At 43.3% G+C, this 15606-nt stretch overlaps 1 protein-coding gene across 1 annotated transcript; it reads right to left on the bottom strand.

The window, feature by feature from the left end:
• Positions 1 to 1797: 1797 nt before the first annotated feature.
• Positions 1798 to 12599, bottom strand: DENR (density regulated re-initiation and release factor). The gene is made up of 8 exons (XM_059676835.1): positions 12446 to 12599; positions 11552 to 11666; positions 8740 to 8759; positions 7966 to 8050; positions 7023 to 7106; positions 4088 to 4204; positions 2206 to 2345; positions 1798 to 2101 (listed from the first exon to the last, which is right to left on the bottom strand). Exons 2-8 carry the CDS (start codon positions 11655 to 11657, stop codon positions 2057 to 2059), a joined length of 597 nt encoding a protein of 198 aa, XP_059532818.1. The 5' UTR covers positions 11658 to 11666; positions 12446 to 12599; the 3' UTR covers positions 1798 to 2056.
• Between the last annotated feature and the right edge of the window lie 3007 nt (positions 12600 to 15606).

The following is a 15606-nucleotide window of genomic DNA, read 5'->3' as shown; positions in this document are numbered from 1 at the left end:
TTGTGTTTATAAAATCTGAAATGGAAAAACAAAATTACAGTTTGCTTTCAAGCTTCACTGATCTGGGTGACACTTGCCTTCATAGGATAGACTCATGTTTTAGGAGAACCAAGACAATGTCTTAGAATTTAAAATCAAGAAAGAAAATTCTGACAAGTTATTAAAAATAGCTTATCCAGCCCTGGTCGGTGTGGCTCAGTTGGCTGAGCATCATTCACACACCAAAAGGTCACCAGTTCAATTCCCGGTCAGGGCACATGAAGGAAGCAGCTGATGGATGTTTCTCTCTCAAATCAATAAATACATATTTTTAAAATACTGTATATCAAAACTGTATTTGCATTTGAAGTTGCCAGCTTAATCATGGCAAATCTCCTACACATATTATGAGGTAGGCTGTTTAAGGGTTAGTATTCTTTTTGCTAAAAATACTAGACTGTGAAAACATTCCACAAAACACACATAAATAGAATGTATGAATTAAAGTCAAGCCTTGTTCTACTACTTCATTTTAATTAGAGATTAAAATATACTCTATTTTAAATTCAGGTCAAAGAAACACATTCACACATGTTATACACAAGGACAATTTTAATCCTGCATTTTCCTGCAGTAACATCCACTGCTGACTATATATGGATTGAAACTGCATTTGCCAAGAACTGTGAACATTAAGAACCTTTACATGAAGTCACATGTGTTGATATAGGCATACAGACATCTTCCAGCACCAACAGCATACATAACACACACCGCATGGTCTCGATGGATGAATTTGCTTCATCAGATCATATTTAGTAAAATTCACAGTTAATGCAGAATTTCTTTCTTAAATTTACATCTTTACTACACATTCTAAGATTTTAATTATTTATAAAAACATTCAAGATTGTAATTTGCATGGCAATAAACAATAGGTTCTAAATTTATTAAAAGAATCTATAGCAATTAAAATACCACCAGTCTTCAACTTGTAGCACCTGGCTTAAGACCTTTATAAAAACAAAAGTTTAAATTTGTTTAGTGCATTCATTATAATGGTGTTTCTCTTGTGAGAAAAACATGTTTCAGTTGCTATTTCCCAGACAATATATTGAACATGGGTTTATAATATCTGCAACTGGTTAGCAGGAGTTTACACTCAGATAGCCAGAACAAGGCCTCTGTAAATGGCCTTCCACCCAGAACGATGACAATGTATGAAACGGATTTGGGGTCCGCCCCCTACTTAACATTATTAAACATGTTTCCAAGTATTCTTGGAAAATATTTTAAAATATAGGTGTAATAGTCTACTATATGAATGCACCATCATTTCTTTAACTATCTCTCAATTGTTCATTCATATCATTTGCAGTTTTTTTGACAGTAGGAGTAACATCTTGATGAACATAAGACATACCTTTAGGATAATGTCAAAGAAGTGGTTTACTGGGTCAAACAGTGCAGATGGTTTTAAGGCTTGTCATATGCTTGGTGAATAATATTCAGAGTAGCTTGAACAACTCCAACCAGCAGTATGTTTACGGGCCCACAAAGTGGACTTGGTTGGTAACAATGAAGCCCATTCAACCACAAATCTATCAGATGCTCAGGCATCTCAGAACTATCACACAGAAGAAGCAAGGAGATGATTATGCCTGGGGATGAAGCCCAATTACAATTCTTTAAAACGTCTCTCAGCTTTAAACCAGATTAAATCACGACCACTTGGAAAATGATACACAAAATAAACTTCCCACAAAAAGTCTACAGTGTTTTTCCAAAAATAAAAAGTTTAAAAGACAGAAAGAGAAGTCAGGACCAAGTGACCAAAAATTTTTATTTGACTAAATTCTATTTCATGCATAAGCATGACAGTCTTCCCTGTTTATAGGACTTTGGCAATAAAAAAACAAAACAAAACACAAGCAGCCTTGTACAGAACAGTGAAAATGCCAAGGGCGAGGGTAGTCCACAGTTTTACTGTAGGATAAATATTTTTTCTTTTCAAAAGGCCTCTCTCCCTTTGGCCAACTCTCAGTTCAGACCATTAAATACAGACAAATTCTCAAAATCACTTCTTCACTTCTCCAAGATCTTCAATACTATCATCATCCACCTATAAAACACAAATTACATCTCATGAGTTGTGATAGAAAATAACATGAAAGCAACCTGCCATAGTAACTTATTTCTACAGATGTGTATGGTCCATAGACTCACCTCTGGCCATTTTTCCTGAATGACATCAATGATGTCGTCTGTAAAGTCTCCCTGAATGATGATCTCATCCTCCCCTGTCACTGAGGCACCACAGGAGAATTTTTGAGCAAAAAATCTTTGTGCTTCTTTAAGATCAATTTCTGTTATTTTAAGAAAAGAAACAACAAAACTATAATCAGAATTGTGTGTCAAGGACATTTTTCCATTTTGAAATTTAATCTGCATTTTAAATTCATAAAACAGACTGCATTCATAGGTTTCATATTCCTTTCAGAACAATAATCACCATCACAGGCAGTGGTCTTAATGCAACAATTCAAGGTAAACATACTGCCTCAGTTCTTAAAATACCATCACCCATAATATTCATGACTCATATAGTAAGATCAAAATAAATCCAGGGCCCTAGCTGGTTTGGCTCAGTGGATAGAGCGTAGGCCTGCGGACCAGAGTCCCGGGTTCAATTCCAGTCAAGGGCATGTACCTCAGTTGCAGGCTCCTCCCCAGCCAGGGCCCTGGTCAGGGCGCATGCAGAAGGCAACCAATCAATGTGTTTCTCCCACATAGATATTTCTCTTTGTCTTTCCCCCTCTCTAAAAAAATCAATGCAAAAATATCCTTGGGTGAAGGTTTAAAAAATAATAATAAACAAACAAATAAATAAATAAATCCAGGAACACATGAATTCCATTACATATACACTTCTGAGTACAATGAAGTTCTTTTGTTTATATCCCTTTCTTTATTCTTCTGTATCTCTTAAAAAAAAAAAAAAAAGATAATTTACAGCAGAGAAATAAACCTAATATTTGTAATGTGGTCCAGTGATTGTTTTCCAATCTGTGTTGTCACACAAAGGGGCCTTGATTGGCAGTTTCACTATTCATTCAAGGCCTCCCCGCAGGACCTTCTGCCACCACCACCTTCCCTCACCCTCTACGGTCATTCCCAGAGGGGACGAGTCATTTTGCAACCCTCCAAGTTACAGGGCCAAAGGAGCAGCACTCACTGGTGGGCGTCAAAAGGAACCCTATCCTTGCCCTCTTCATTCTACATAAAATGTGCCCATGCAGGAATTCTGGAGAGGAAAAAAAACCAGTTCTCTCTGCGAAAGACATTAAAATGTCTTCCAAATTTGATTTGGAAGCTATAGTAACAAATGCAGAATCTTATCCTGTATCTTCTTAGCAAAAACAGACCCATGAAATTTTTATGATTCCAGATTTTTAGAAAGAGAAATATATAGAGAGTTCACATGCTTTAAACACACTTAAGATCAAAAAGCAACTGTTTGTTACATTTGTTGCTTGGTGTAAAAAAAGAAAGAAAATTGTCTTTTAAAAGAAACTCTGTGTCCTAATAATTGCTCTGGAAGGAAATAAAAAGAGGTTTCCTTCAAACACATGGAAAACTGTAATTAAAAGTCAATATATTAGGTCTCAATAAGAAAAGTAAGTAATTTGTATTTTTGCCTCCCTAAACAAAGCTAATGTAAGGTTATTCAAAGACTAATAGCAGAAATTTAATTAATGTCATTTACTTTCTATAACCTAGGACAGTGGTCAGCAAACTCAATTAATCAACAGAGCCAAATAACAGTACAACAAATGAAATTTCTTTTGAGAGCCAAATTTTTTAAACTTAAACTATATAGGTAGGTACACTGTTATTAACTTAATTAGGGTACTCCTAAGGCTTAGGAAGAGCCACACTCAAGGGGCCAAAGAGCCGCATGTGGTTCGCAACCCACAGTTTGTCAACCACTGACCTAGGACAAGTGAAGTTAAAAAATAAACCTTGTATCAGATTGGTTTAAATTGGCTAATTAAAATAAATGAAAAAAACAAAATAAAACAAAAAACACACTTAAGATTAAACTCACCAAAAGTTGCAAGGCCACACACTCTTGTTACGTATTTCTTCTTTGCTCTGGGAATTTTGGCTATCGTAACCTTTTGTGGTACGGTCTTCTTTTTTTGTTTTATTTGACCCCTTCCACCTTTATTTATTAAGGAAGAACTTAGCATTAGTTGTTTCACTTTCAACATAGTTAGAGAATACTGTCTTTAAAGTTGTTAACTTTCAAAAGGTACCAAATTTTATTTCTACAGTTGCTTGTTCTAATACAAAATTAATGAACACGTGCATGAGTATTCATTTAATAGATATTTAAGTACTATGTGCCAACCACTGAACTAAGGACACAAAACGAACAGAACACAGCCCCTTCAAGGATTCTCAAGTCTAGTCAAGTGCAACAAGAAAAGTTAAATCTAGCCCAGCCAGCATGGCTCAGTGGTTGAGTGTTGACCTATGAACCAGGAGAACATGGTTCAATTCCGGGTCAGGACACATGCCTGGGTTTTGGGCTTGATCCCCAGTGTGGGACATGCAGGAGGCAGCCAATCAATGATTCTCTCTCATCATTGATGTTTCTATCGCTCCCTCTCCCTTCCTCTCAGAAATCAATAAAAAAATATATAAAAATAGAAATGTTAAATCTTTACAGCAACCTGCTATTCTATATAATCCTATATAATAAAAGGCTAATATGCAAATTGTCCCCTAAGGAGTTCGACTGACGAGGAGTTACACCCACTGGGAGTTTGACCATTGCTATGACATGCGCTGACCACCAGGGGACGGCATGGAATGATGAAAGGCCCCAGCCTGCAGCTGGCAGCCGAGGGAAGGAAGGCCCAATCAGCCCTGATCGCAGGCCAGGCCTAGGGACCCTACCAGGCCTCTAGTATACTATACCTAGAGGCCAATGCACAAAATTCATGCAAGAGTAGGCCTTCCTTCCCCCGGCTGCCAGCACCGGCTTCCCTCCAGCCGCTGGAAGGCACCCGGGACCCAGGCTTCCCTTGCAGCCCCGGCTTCGTCTGGAAAGTCGTCCAGGAGGATGTCCAGTCTAATTAGCATTTTATGCTTTTATTATTAGATAGGATCCATAAATACGACACTACCACAGCTTCGAAGAGGAGCGGCTAACCCTGCTTCTGAAGGACAGAATAGATTTCCTAGTGGAAGTGGCATCTAAGCTCCTGCAGAATAAGGAATTGTCCTGGCTGGAGAGGTTTAAGAAAGAACAGTCCAGGAAAAGGAACGAGTTCAGAGATAAGAAAAGGCATTATATCTGAGAGCTACACCTGTCTCGATGAAGCACACTATGGCTATGCAGCAGATAAAGCCGGAAAAGCAAAAAGTCCTGTATCAGTCATTAAAGGAACAGTACATCAAGCTTGTAATTTGATTTTACATTGAAGAAGGAGATAAGCCACTGAATGTGCAGGAGTGAGACGACCAGATTTATGTTTTGTCAAGATCACCCTACAGTGTGGAGGGTGGGTCTGTGAAGAGTTAGGCTGATTGGGAGGCCACGGAGCCTGCATTAGTTCAGGCAGAAATTAATCAAAATCTAAACTAAAGCAATGGCAATAGCAACGGCCACTAGGCACAGGATAAAGACAGGAAGTAAGAGAGAAATGTAACAGAATTTAGAACTGACTAAAGGGACAAAACGAGAGAACCTAAGATGGGTCTCAGATGTCTGGCTCAGATGACTGGGTAAACTGTGCTGTCATTAACCAAAATAGGGGAAACAAAAGACACAGATTTGGGACTTAGAAAGTTTCCTTTGGAAATCCTGCATCTGAGGCGCCTATGGCACCATGCACATTCCCCATGTAGAGACATGGGCCAGGACCAGAGATACAGATTGGGGACTTCTAAGTGTCCAAGTTACGAACGTCGAAGAATCACCCTAGGACAGTGGTCAGCAAACTCATTAGTCAACAGAGCCAAATATCAACAGTACTTCTTCAAAATAGACGCGCCCAGGCCAAAAACCAACTTCTGCGCATGGGCCACGAAGTTTCAATCGCACTGTATGCGCGCCCACACATGGAAATTTGGTGGAAGAGCCACACTCAAGGGGCCAAAGAGCCGCATGTGGCTCACGAGCCGCAGTTTGCCGACCACGGCCCTAGGAGAACAAGCAGAATGAAAGGTCAGAGGGCAGAAGACAGAATCCAGGGAAACATCACCTTCTGAGGGACAGAAGGGAGAAGTCTGCACAGAAGACCGAGGAAGAGTGATAGGATGAAAAAGAACGTCCCAGAAACCAAGGAAGTACAGCACTTCAAGAAAGGAGTCCTCAAATGCTCTTATCATTATTTAGCAATTACTGACCCTTATTAGAGGGTTTCAGTGGCGTGAAAGTTAGGTTAGGACAGACTGGGCAGTGAACAGGAAGCGAATGGCTAAGAAGGGAAGCAGGGGGATAAGGCAAAGAAAGACATGGGCTCTTTGGAAATTTTTTGAAAAGATGCAAAGTCCTAAAAATATCTATAGGCTAATTTTAGTCACGGGGAGAATAATTAAGGAAGAAGAAACGGGAAGGGACAGGATCCAGAGGAGAGACAAACAGGTATATGCAACATCAGTAAAAAAACTGTCAACTGAGCTGTCAGAATAAGAAAAAATTTATATAAAGTTCTCGCTCTAATTAAATAGGATACACAGATAGTTTAATAAGGCGACAAAGTTTTCACATCATCAAGTTGGCTGGTTGCTTTTTACATATGTATACAGCAAATAAAGCATGTTTTCTTAGGTCTAATTTGCTGATAAAGCCACAAATCATTCCGGACCCAATTCCCCCCTGAAAACAAGATTCTGTACCCCTCTGAATGATATTCATGAATTACAATTACAGGCGGGCGTTACTGATGTTGGAAATGCTTTCATCACTGATTTCTACTGGCAGAGGGAAGGGAAGTTTGTGTCCATCAAATCGTGGCGTTAGGTCTCACCTCTCTTTTGTTTTTTCTTTTCTTCCTCTTCTCCTGCTGGTCCTTGACCCTCACTAATTCCAGCTTCTTGTTTGGGTGAATTTTCTAGATGTAAAAACAAATTTCAAAAGCATTAACATCACTTCCTACTAATGTAAAAAAATCAAATCACCTTTGAGCAACCCTATACAAAAATAAGTAATTTTACAACAATTGAGCGTGACTATTATTTTATTTTTGTTAAGCCTCACCCGAGGATATTTTTTCCATTGATTTTTAGAGAAAGTAGAATGGAGGGAAGGGGAACAGGGGAGAGATGGAGAGAGACACATCGACTGGTTACCTCTCGCATGGCCTGACCAGGACTGGGGATCGAACCTGCAGCCCAGGTACATGCCCTTGACCAGGGATCGAACTAGAGACTCTTCAGTGCACAGGTCGATGCTCTAACCACTGACTCACATCAGCCAGGGCCTTCCCCAATAATTATTATCTCCCTGTTCCCTGTTTATCACTACTTAACATAATTATGTCATTTGTCTCATTTTACTTATTTTATTTGTCTCCCCTTCGAGAATATAATTTCCAAACACATCTTTTGTTTGCTGCTTTATCCTCATCATTTGAAACAGGGTGTAGCATATAGTATGCTCACAGAAATAATTTGTTAAATGACTGAGTGAAAATATATTTTTGCCCCTAAATCATTTACTCTTCTTTATATAAAAAAGGTGATATTTTTAACATACGCTGTCTCAGAGAGAGAAGACACAGGAAGCAGTGTGTGATTTGATATAAGGAATTTTAACCCAAGAACTTAAGATAGTTTTAAAGTTCATAAGTATAGGTTATAATTCTGTAATTATCCTACTAAAAGAAGACTTTTCGTATCTTTAAAATAATACCTTATGTGCATTTGTTTTGGGTATACAAGTTTTGATGAAAGAAAAAAAAATGTTCATACCTACTGTAAGTTTTGCGAACTCATTTGGAAAATTCTTCTCTAACCACTGTCTACATTTAGCAACATCAGGCATATATTCACAGTACTGGGTGGGAAAAGAATAAACAGAGTTACAACAAAACATTTTCAATCAACCAATATATTTTCATTTAAAAGCATTCCCAGTACTTGCTACATAAAGAATGATAAAACTAACTACTTCCACCTGCTGTCTTATCCACAGGAAATCTATATTCAACCAGGAAACGCCCCATAAGAAATCAGAAATAAAAAGAAACTAGGCAGCTCCTCACTGTAGTAATTTCTTTCTTTTCCATCAAACAGAAGGGCCATTAGAAAGGGAACAAACAGGCAAAAACAAGTACATCTACTTCTCGCTCTGGGCACATGGGTGCCTCATTATTTTCATGGCTTGCCCACAGCGCCTGACTTAGAAGCTTATTAACAGAAGTCTTACACATAATTCATGCTTTCCTCTGCCTGCATGTCAAATTTTGGCTTTAAAGTTACTCTTGTTTTATTAGCTGACTGACTATTCATGAGTGCCATGCAAAAACCCAAACTGTATGGCTAAGTGCAAAAGATGTACACATGAGACTCAAAATCTAAAAATTTGTAATTCCATAAAATTATTCTAAACCAAGTTTGTCTATTAAAAGGTTGAAAATCTACTACTAAATGATAGAAAATGAAAAATAAGAAAAAATTTCTCAAGATAGCTGTAAAATCAATGATCTCAAATACAGAAATTAAAAGAATTTTAAAAGAACTTACCTCTGTTGGTAATGAACACACTGGGGAAATGGAGAGAAAAAGATTTAGAAATTTAAATACACACACACATAGCACTCATCATAACTTTAATTTAAAATTGACAAAATGCCTCATTTGTACTTTTTTTCAGTATTTTTTCTGTACTTCTTTTCAAATGCTACCATCATGCCTTGCTTGTTTGAGGCAAAAGGCACATGGTTAATATCACACTTATAAACTTCAGTGGCACTTTGCTACCATTTCTTTGCAATATACTTTTTCCTTTTCCTATTACTAAAAATAATAAAATAAAATCAATTTCCCTCTACAAATCACTTACTATTTGTAAACTAACTTTTCAAGGCAAAAATCTCACAGTCACCTTCAAATGTCACATCACTAAGTGGAACAACCTGACATTATATAGGGATGATCTAATAATTATGCTATGTCAATCTGACCATTTTTTCTTTCTTAGTGGAACCTAAAATAATGGTACATCTTATAAAATAAAGAATTCCAGATTTGATGAAACAGGATATAAAGAATAGCTCTTAACTACACTAGTATACTTTTCTAATAATAATAATAGTTAGCATTTATCGTAATACATCCTTTTTTAAATATATTTTATTGATTTTTTACAGAGAGGTAGGGAGAGAGATAGAGAGTCAGAAACATCGATGAGAGAGAAACATTGATCAGCTGCCTCCTGCACACCTGCCACTGGGGATGTGCCTGCAACCAAGGGACATGCCCTTGACCGGAATCGAACCTGGGACCCTTCAGTCTGCAGGCCGACGCTCTATCCACTGAGCCAAACCCATTAGGGCGTACATACATTCTTGTCTTATTTGCTGTACCAGAAGCTTGATACAAATCATCTGACTTATTTTATAGGCCTCAAGAAATAAGCCTCTAGCCCTCAGTGAAGTTTGTTAACTTGCCCACGGTCAGGTAGCTGGTGATGCTGGAGTCAGGATGCAAACTCTGGCCATGACTTCAAGTCAAACAATATAACCCAGTAAAACGCATATATAACAAAACTCAGCCAACACTACAAGAAGTTCCCCCGCCTACTCTCTTACTGAGGTATTTTACACTAATTTTAAATTACTATCAAAGGTATTTTTTAAATGTTTTTATTGATGTCAGAGAGAGGAAGGGAGAGGGAGACAGAGAAACATCAATGATGAGAGAGAATCACTGATTGGCTGCCTCCTGCACACCCCTCACCGGGGATGGAGCCCGAAACCCTGACCGGGAATCGAACCATGACCTCCTGGTTCATAGGTTGACGCTCTACCACTGAGCCACACCCACCAGGCACTATCTATAATAATAAAAGGGCAATATGCAAATCAACCAGATGGCCGAACTGCGGATGATCTTCCAGACAACCTTCTGGACGAAGCTGAGGCTGCGAGGGCCGAGGCAGCTGCCGCCAGGGCTGCGAAGGCATGCTCTTGCATGAATTTTGTGCATCGGGCCTCTAGTCAAAGATATTCAGTAAAGGATGAGTTGATACAACTTTTTAACTCAGGAACATCGCCTCTCCTTCTACAGTCCTTGAACTCCAGGGGAGGAGGTCTCTATTCCACTCACAGAATGTAGGTCCACGAAAACAAGGATCTTTTCTGACTTACTCCCTACGCAGTCCCCAGCACTTAAAACATTGCTAGGCACATAATAACCGGTTAAATATACTTTAAAAAATTAGTGTTTACTTGCCCTTTTACTGTCTTGTACCTTCAAAGTTTTCTGAGACTTTCCAAGATGCTAATAAGATTGGAGCATTTCCGCCCTAACCGGTTTGGCTCAGTGGATAGAGCGTTGCCTGCAGACTGAAGGGTCCCAGGTTTGATTCCAGTCAAGGGCATGTACCTTGGTTGTGGGCACATCCCCAGTAGAGGGTGTGCAGGAGGCAGCTGATCGATGTTTCTCTCTCATCCATGTTTCTAACTCTCTATCCCTCTCCCTTCCTCTCTAAAAAAACAAAATATTTTTTTTTTTAAATTACAGCATTTCCAATTCACAAATGTTTCTGTATTGAAAATGAGGCAAATATTCAAAGGAGGGAATCCTGATTTAGGCTAATATATATATATATTTGTTAATCCTCACCCGAGGATATTTTTCCATTGATCTTTAGGGAGAGTGGAAGAGAGAGAGAGGGAAAGACAGAGAGAAACATCGATGTGAGAGAAACAAACACATCGATGGGTTGCCTCCTGCAGGAGCCCCAACCAGGGCCCGGGCCGGGGAGAAGCCTGCAACCAAGGTACATGCCCGTGACCGGAATAGAACCCGGGGACCCTTTGGTCCGCAGGCCGAGGCTCTATCCACTGAGCCAAACCGGCCAGGGCTATTTTTAATCAAACCAAGAACCCTGTCCCAAGACTGTCCTCCCACACACATCGCTGAAACCTCCTCCTCCTCCTGGCTCCTGACACCCGCCCTCTGCTACACTCGCACAAAGCGGTTGGCGCCTCTGCGTGCACCCAGCTTTTTCTTCCCCGCGTCCCTGTCATATCCGAGAAGCGACCTCCTTTAACAGCGAGACTAGCCAGTAACATCCGGCTGAAACAGTCTATCTGCATGTCTCTCTTCCAACAGGACTGTTAGCGTCGCCGGGGGCCAGGTAACAAGGCACAAGCCCCGCACAGGTGGGGAAAATGTGTTCAACTCCCCGTCTCAAATGAAGGATGCACCCCACGACGAAGGCCGATGGAAAAAGGAGGAAGGGAACCAAACGTGAAACGATGATCCCAAGGCATACACACACAGTAAGCAAAAAACACAAAAACAACAAAAAACGCCGCGGCACACTTGCCTCCGCAGTAAAGGACCCGGAGGGGGTAATCGGCATCTAACTTGGTATTGCTCCTGGAGTCTCCTTTGCAGTCATGGCCCCCGGATTCGGAACTGTCAGCAGCCATCTCACAGACCTGTAAGCCGGGGGAAAAGAACACACATCTGCACGACCGCGGGCCGCGACCCCGGGGCAGCCGTGCCCGGGTGTGGCCCTGCCTCGTCCCCCACCAGGAATAACCCGAACCCCAAGTCCGTTTCATCTCCCCGCTGTCAAGTGGATGATGAGGATACAAGCTGCCATTAGGATTCACAAAACGCGAGCCGCTCCGGGCACAGGGCACACCGTCTTTATCAGGCCTACGGGGAAGCAAGCGCCTGGGGGGCAGAGGGCACTCGTCCAAGAGGAAAGAATGGGGGGAAGAACGGGCAGGGCAACTTCGGTGGAGACGGGGAGGGCAAAAGGTCTGGGGTGACTAGGAAGGGGTGCAAACCCGCGGCAATAAAGGCCACCCAGGCCACCCAGCAGGTGGAAGAAAAGGCCCCACAAAGAAGGGGTGGGTCCCCGGAGGTGCCCCGAGGGCAGGGTGTGGGGGCAGCTACACGCCAAGGGAGTTAGGAGCCGGGATGGGAGTGGGAGAGGGCGGGGAGACCAGAGTCTCGGGAGAGAAAATAGGGCAGGAGAGCCGAGGAGGCGCAGAAAGTAAGGGAACTGGGGTGACAAGGGCGGTCCAGGTGGGAGAGCGGGGACCGGGAGCCAAGGGGCTAATCCCGGGGACAACCGAGGGGCCCATGTGGGCGGGGATGTGGAGACGCCCGGCCCCTTCCGCCGGGCGCAGCACCTTAGCTCCCCCACCCCCCCACGCTCTCTACACGCGATTCTCCCAAGTGGGAAAGATCACGGGGGACCGTTTACCCGGGCGGTCGTACAGCCGCCGACGCCTCCGCTCCCGCCACTACCGCCAGCTGAAAGGACACATGCGACTCCTCTTCTCCGGCCCGGGCCACCCGAGAGCCCGTCTGCCGGCGCGGTCCCGCGAGACAATGAGCCTTTATCGCGAGACTCAGGCCGCCGCTGGGTGGCTGTCGCGAGAAGCCGGGGAAGCGTGGAGGACGTGCGGAGCATGCGCGTGGCGTTCGGGGGCGGGGCCGAGCCGCCGAGGGTCCGATAACCAGTAGGCGGTGCTCGTGACCCGCGAGAGAGGTCGGGTGGCGGGCGGCCCGAGCGCGCGCGGGGAGGCCGATCGGAAACGTGCGTCGAAGTCCGCAGTGACGCCGGGTGAACGGGCCCCGCAGTCTGGGATGCGTCCTCCAGGACGCCTGCTGGATGAATCAGCCCTCCGCCAGGAGACTGCAGCTGGGGAAAGCGTTTTCGTTACATCTCAGCCCTGTTCCCTACGCTGGCAGAGAATTACTGTTGAAAAGATGATGCCAGCGCTGTTCAGGTTTTTCTCCTCGGCCACATTCTCACGACTGTTTTCATCGCCTTCTTCTTGTGCACCGATCCTTGCTTGTGTCGTACCCTGGAATCGACCTCATCTCAGGCTTTCCCTGGGAATAACGCTGCCACATTTGCAGGAAAGAATGGGACCAAGATGTGCTTCGTCGAGGGTGGAGGGGGTTCTTTTCTGGTTTGCTTTACCCACCAACTCATTCTCCTCCTTCGCTGCCAACGTCATTCGCCACCACCATCAGCATCCTCCTCCTCAAATTCTCTGCCCAGAACTTACCTTGTGTCGGGCAGGTGTGGCTCAGGGGTTGAGCAATGACGTATGGACCAGGAGGTCAGGGTTGTGTGTTCCTGGAGGCACATGCCCAGGTTGTGGGTTCGATCCCCAGTGTGGGGCCGTGCAAGAGGAGGCCAGTCAGTGATTCTCTCTCATCATTGATGTTTCCATCTCTCTCTCTTTTTTAATATATTGATTTCAGAGAGGAAGGGAGAGGGAGAAAGGGAGAGAAACATCAATGATGAGAGAGAATCATTGATTGGCTGCCTCCTGCACATCCCCTATTGGGGATTGAGCCTGCAACCCAAGCATGTGGCCTTGACTGGAATCGAACCCCAGGATCTTCAGTCCTCAGGCCGATGCTCTATCCACTGAGCCAAACCAGCTAGGCCCTAGCTGCTAGTGCGATGTTTCTATTTCTTGATCCCTCACCCTTCCTCTCTGAAATCAATAAAAATGTATATTTTTAAAAAAACAAAACAACTTTGTGTGTCCATGAAGCCATCTGGCAGAATAGTTCCCACCAGGGACCATGGCCTCCACTCTGACATCTTTCTTCAATAAAAGAGGAGTTTCCCCCTCACAAAAAGAGTCATTTCTGCATGACATCAGTGAAAGAAGATCTTGTTCCCAAGCATGTTTGGTTCCGATAATAATAGCTCCCAGCAATAATAACAGCTTCCATTTATTGACACCCACTTCCCACTATGTGCCAAGAACCTGCTCTTTGGGGCATGCAGAGTCCAGGGGGACTCATTCCACAAAACTTTCTCAGATTCCCACTATGCTCCAGGCACTGTGCTAGGCACTGGGGGATGCCGTGAGCAAGGGACGTCTCTACTCTCACTAAATGGTCTTAGACATGTTAGTTGATTTCATCCTTACAAAAACCCCTTGATGCCCTGGCCCGTGTGGCACAGCTGGTTGGAGCGTCATCCCCCATACACCAAAAGATTGTGGGTTCGATTCCCGGTCAGGTGTGTACAGAAGGCAACTGACCGATGTGTCTCTCTCACATCGGTGCTTCTTTCTCTCCCTCTCCCTTCCCCTCTCTGAAATCCATAAACATATTCTTGGGTGAGGATCACAGAAATAAATAAATAAAGCCTTGGCCTGTCTCCCTTCTTTCTGCCAGGATCATGAACATAGCCAGGAGGGAGTACCACAGCCATCTTGCAACAAGAGAGGCCTGAGAATAAAGGAAAATGTGCAAAGGATTATGGACTGGGGCATATAAATAGCCTGTGTCCCCGACAGCCCCTAACTGTCTGGCTTCTGGGGCTTCCTGTTGTGAAACACACACACACACACACACACACACACACACACACACACACACACACGCTATCTGGCTAAATTAACCACAGGAGCGTTTTCGATTATACTGCAGAACACATTTCTAAACGATGCTTCCAGAAAGTCAGATGTTTCCTTTAAGACAAGAGTGAAACATGCTGTCAAGCAAAGCATGCCTGAAGGAAGGGGACAACGGTGAGGCCGAAGGATGATGGGGAAGTAATGTTGCAAGACCCGCACTGTTCAGAGGAAGCGCGGGAGGAAGAGGCACGCGGACACTTTCTGAGAAGTCCCCTCTCAAAGAAAACCAGTTTCCCTGGCTCCTTGGATTACAAGTGACTCATTACCACACATGCCACCTTGTTACACCATCATCTGTTTTCTCAAGAATCAGAGGGCGGTTGTTTTCCCCACTTTTGGGGACAGCACCTGGTGTCATGGTGGTAACGGTGATGGATGGATGGATTGATTCAAGGGTAGATCCATCAGAGTAAATCCCCGCACGTGTTGAAGGCGCTTCTAGAGGAGAGGCTCTTTCCCGTTGGATTTGAGTCTCAAGGATGCTGGCAGCCACCTTGCCACCATGTGGCTTGAGAACTGAGTCCACAAGAAGGAGAGAAGAGCTGGGAGAGAGACCGTTTGACCCCTGATTTCAGCACATCTGAGCTCAGCTCTAACTCTGGATCTTTCAGATATAAAGGTCAACAATTTCCCACTTTTGTTTAAGCCAGTTTTAATTGGAATGTCACTTTCAAATTAGTTCTGATGGACACAAGGGGTTAGGGCTGGGGCAGCCCTGACAGAGGTTTATTAAGACCTGTTCTAGCCCTATTCTGGTCAATCTCTCTCACACTGATGTTTCTCCCTCTCTGTCTCTCCCTTCCCTTCCACTCTCTCTCTCTAAAAAATTAAATTAAATTAAAAAATCAGTGGGAACAAAAATGTCTTCGGGTGAAGATTAACAAAAAAAGACCTGTTCTAGCCCAATGTTTCCCATTTTCTCCATTATAACACACACAGTGGATATTATGCCCTCACAGAGCACAATATCAGA

The sequence above is a fragment of the Myotis daubentonii genome, chromosome 19 (assembly GCF_963259705.1).
Source record: "Myotis daubentonii chromosome 19, mMyoDau2.1, whole genome shotgun sequence".
Classification (NCBI taxonomy): domain Eukaryota; kingdom Metazoa; phylum Chordata; class Mammalia; order Chiroptera; family Vespertilionidae; genus Myotis; species Myotis daubentonii.
The sequence above is the reverse complement of the archived record's forward strand: the minus strand, read 5'-3'. Positions and strand labels throughout refer to the sequence as shown.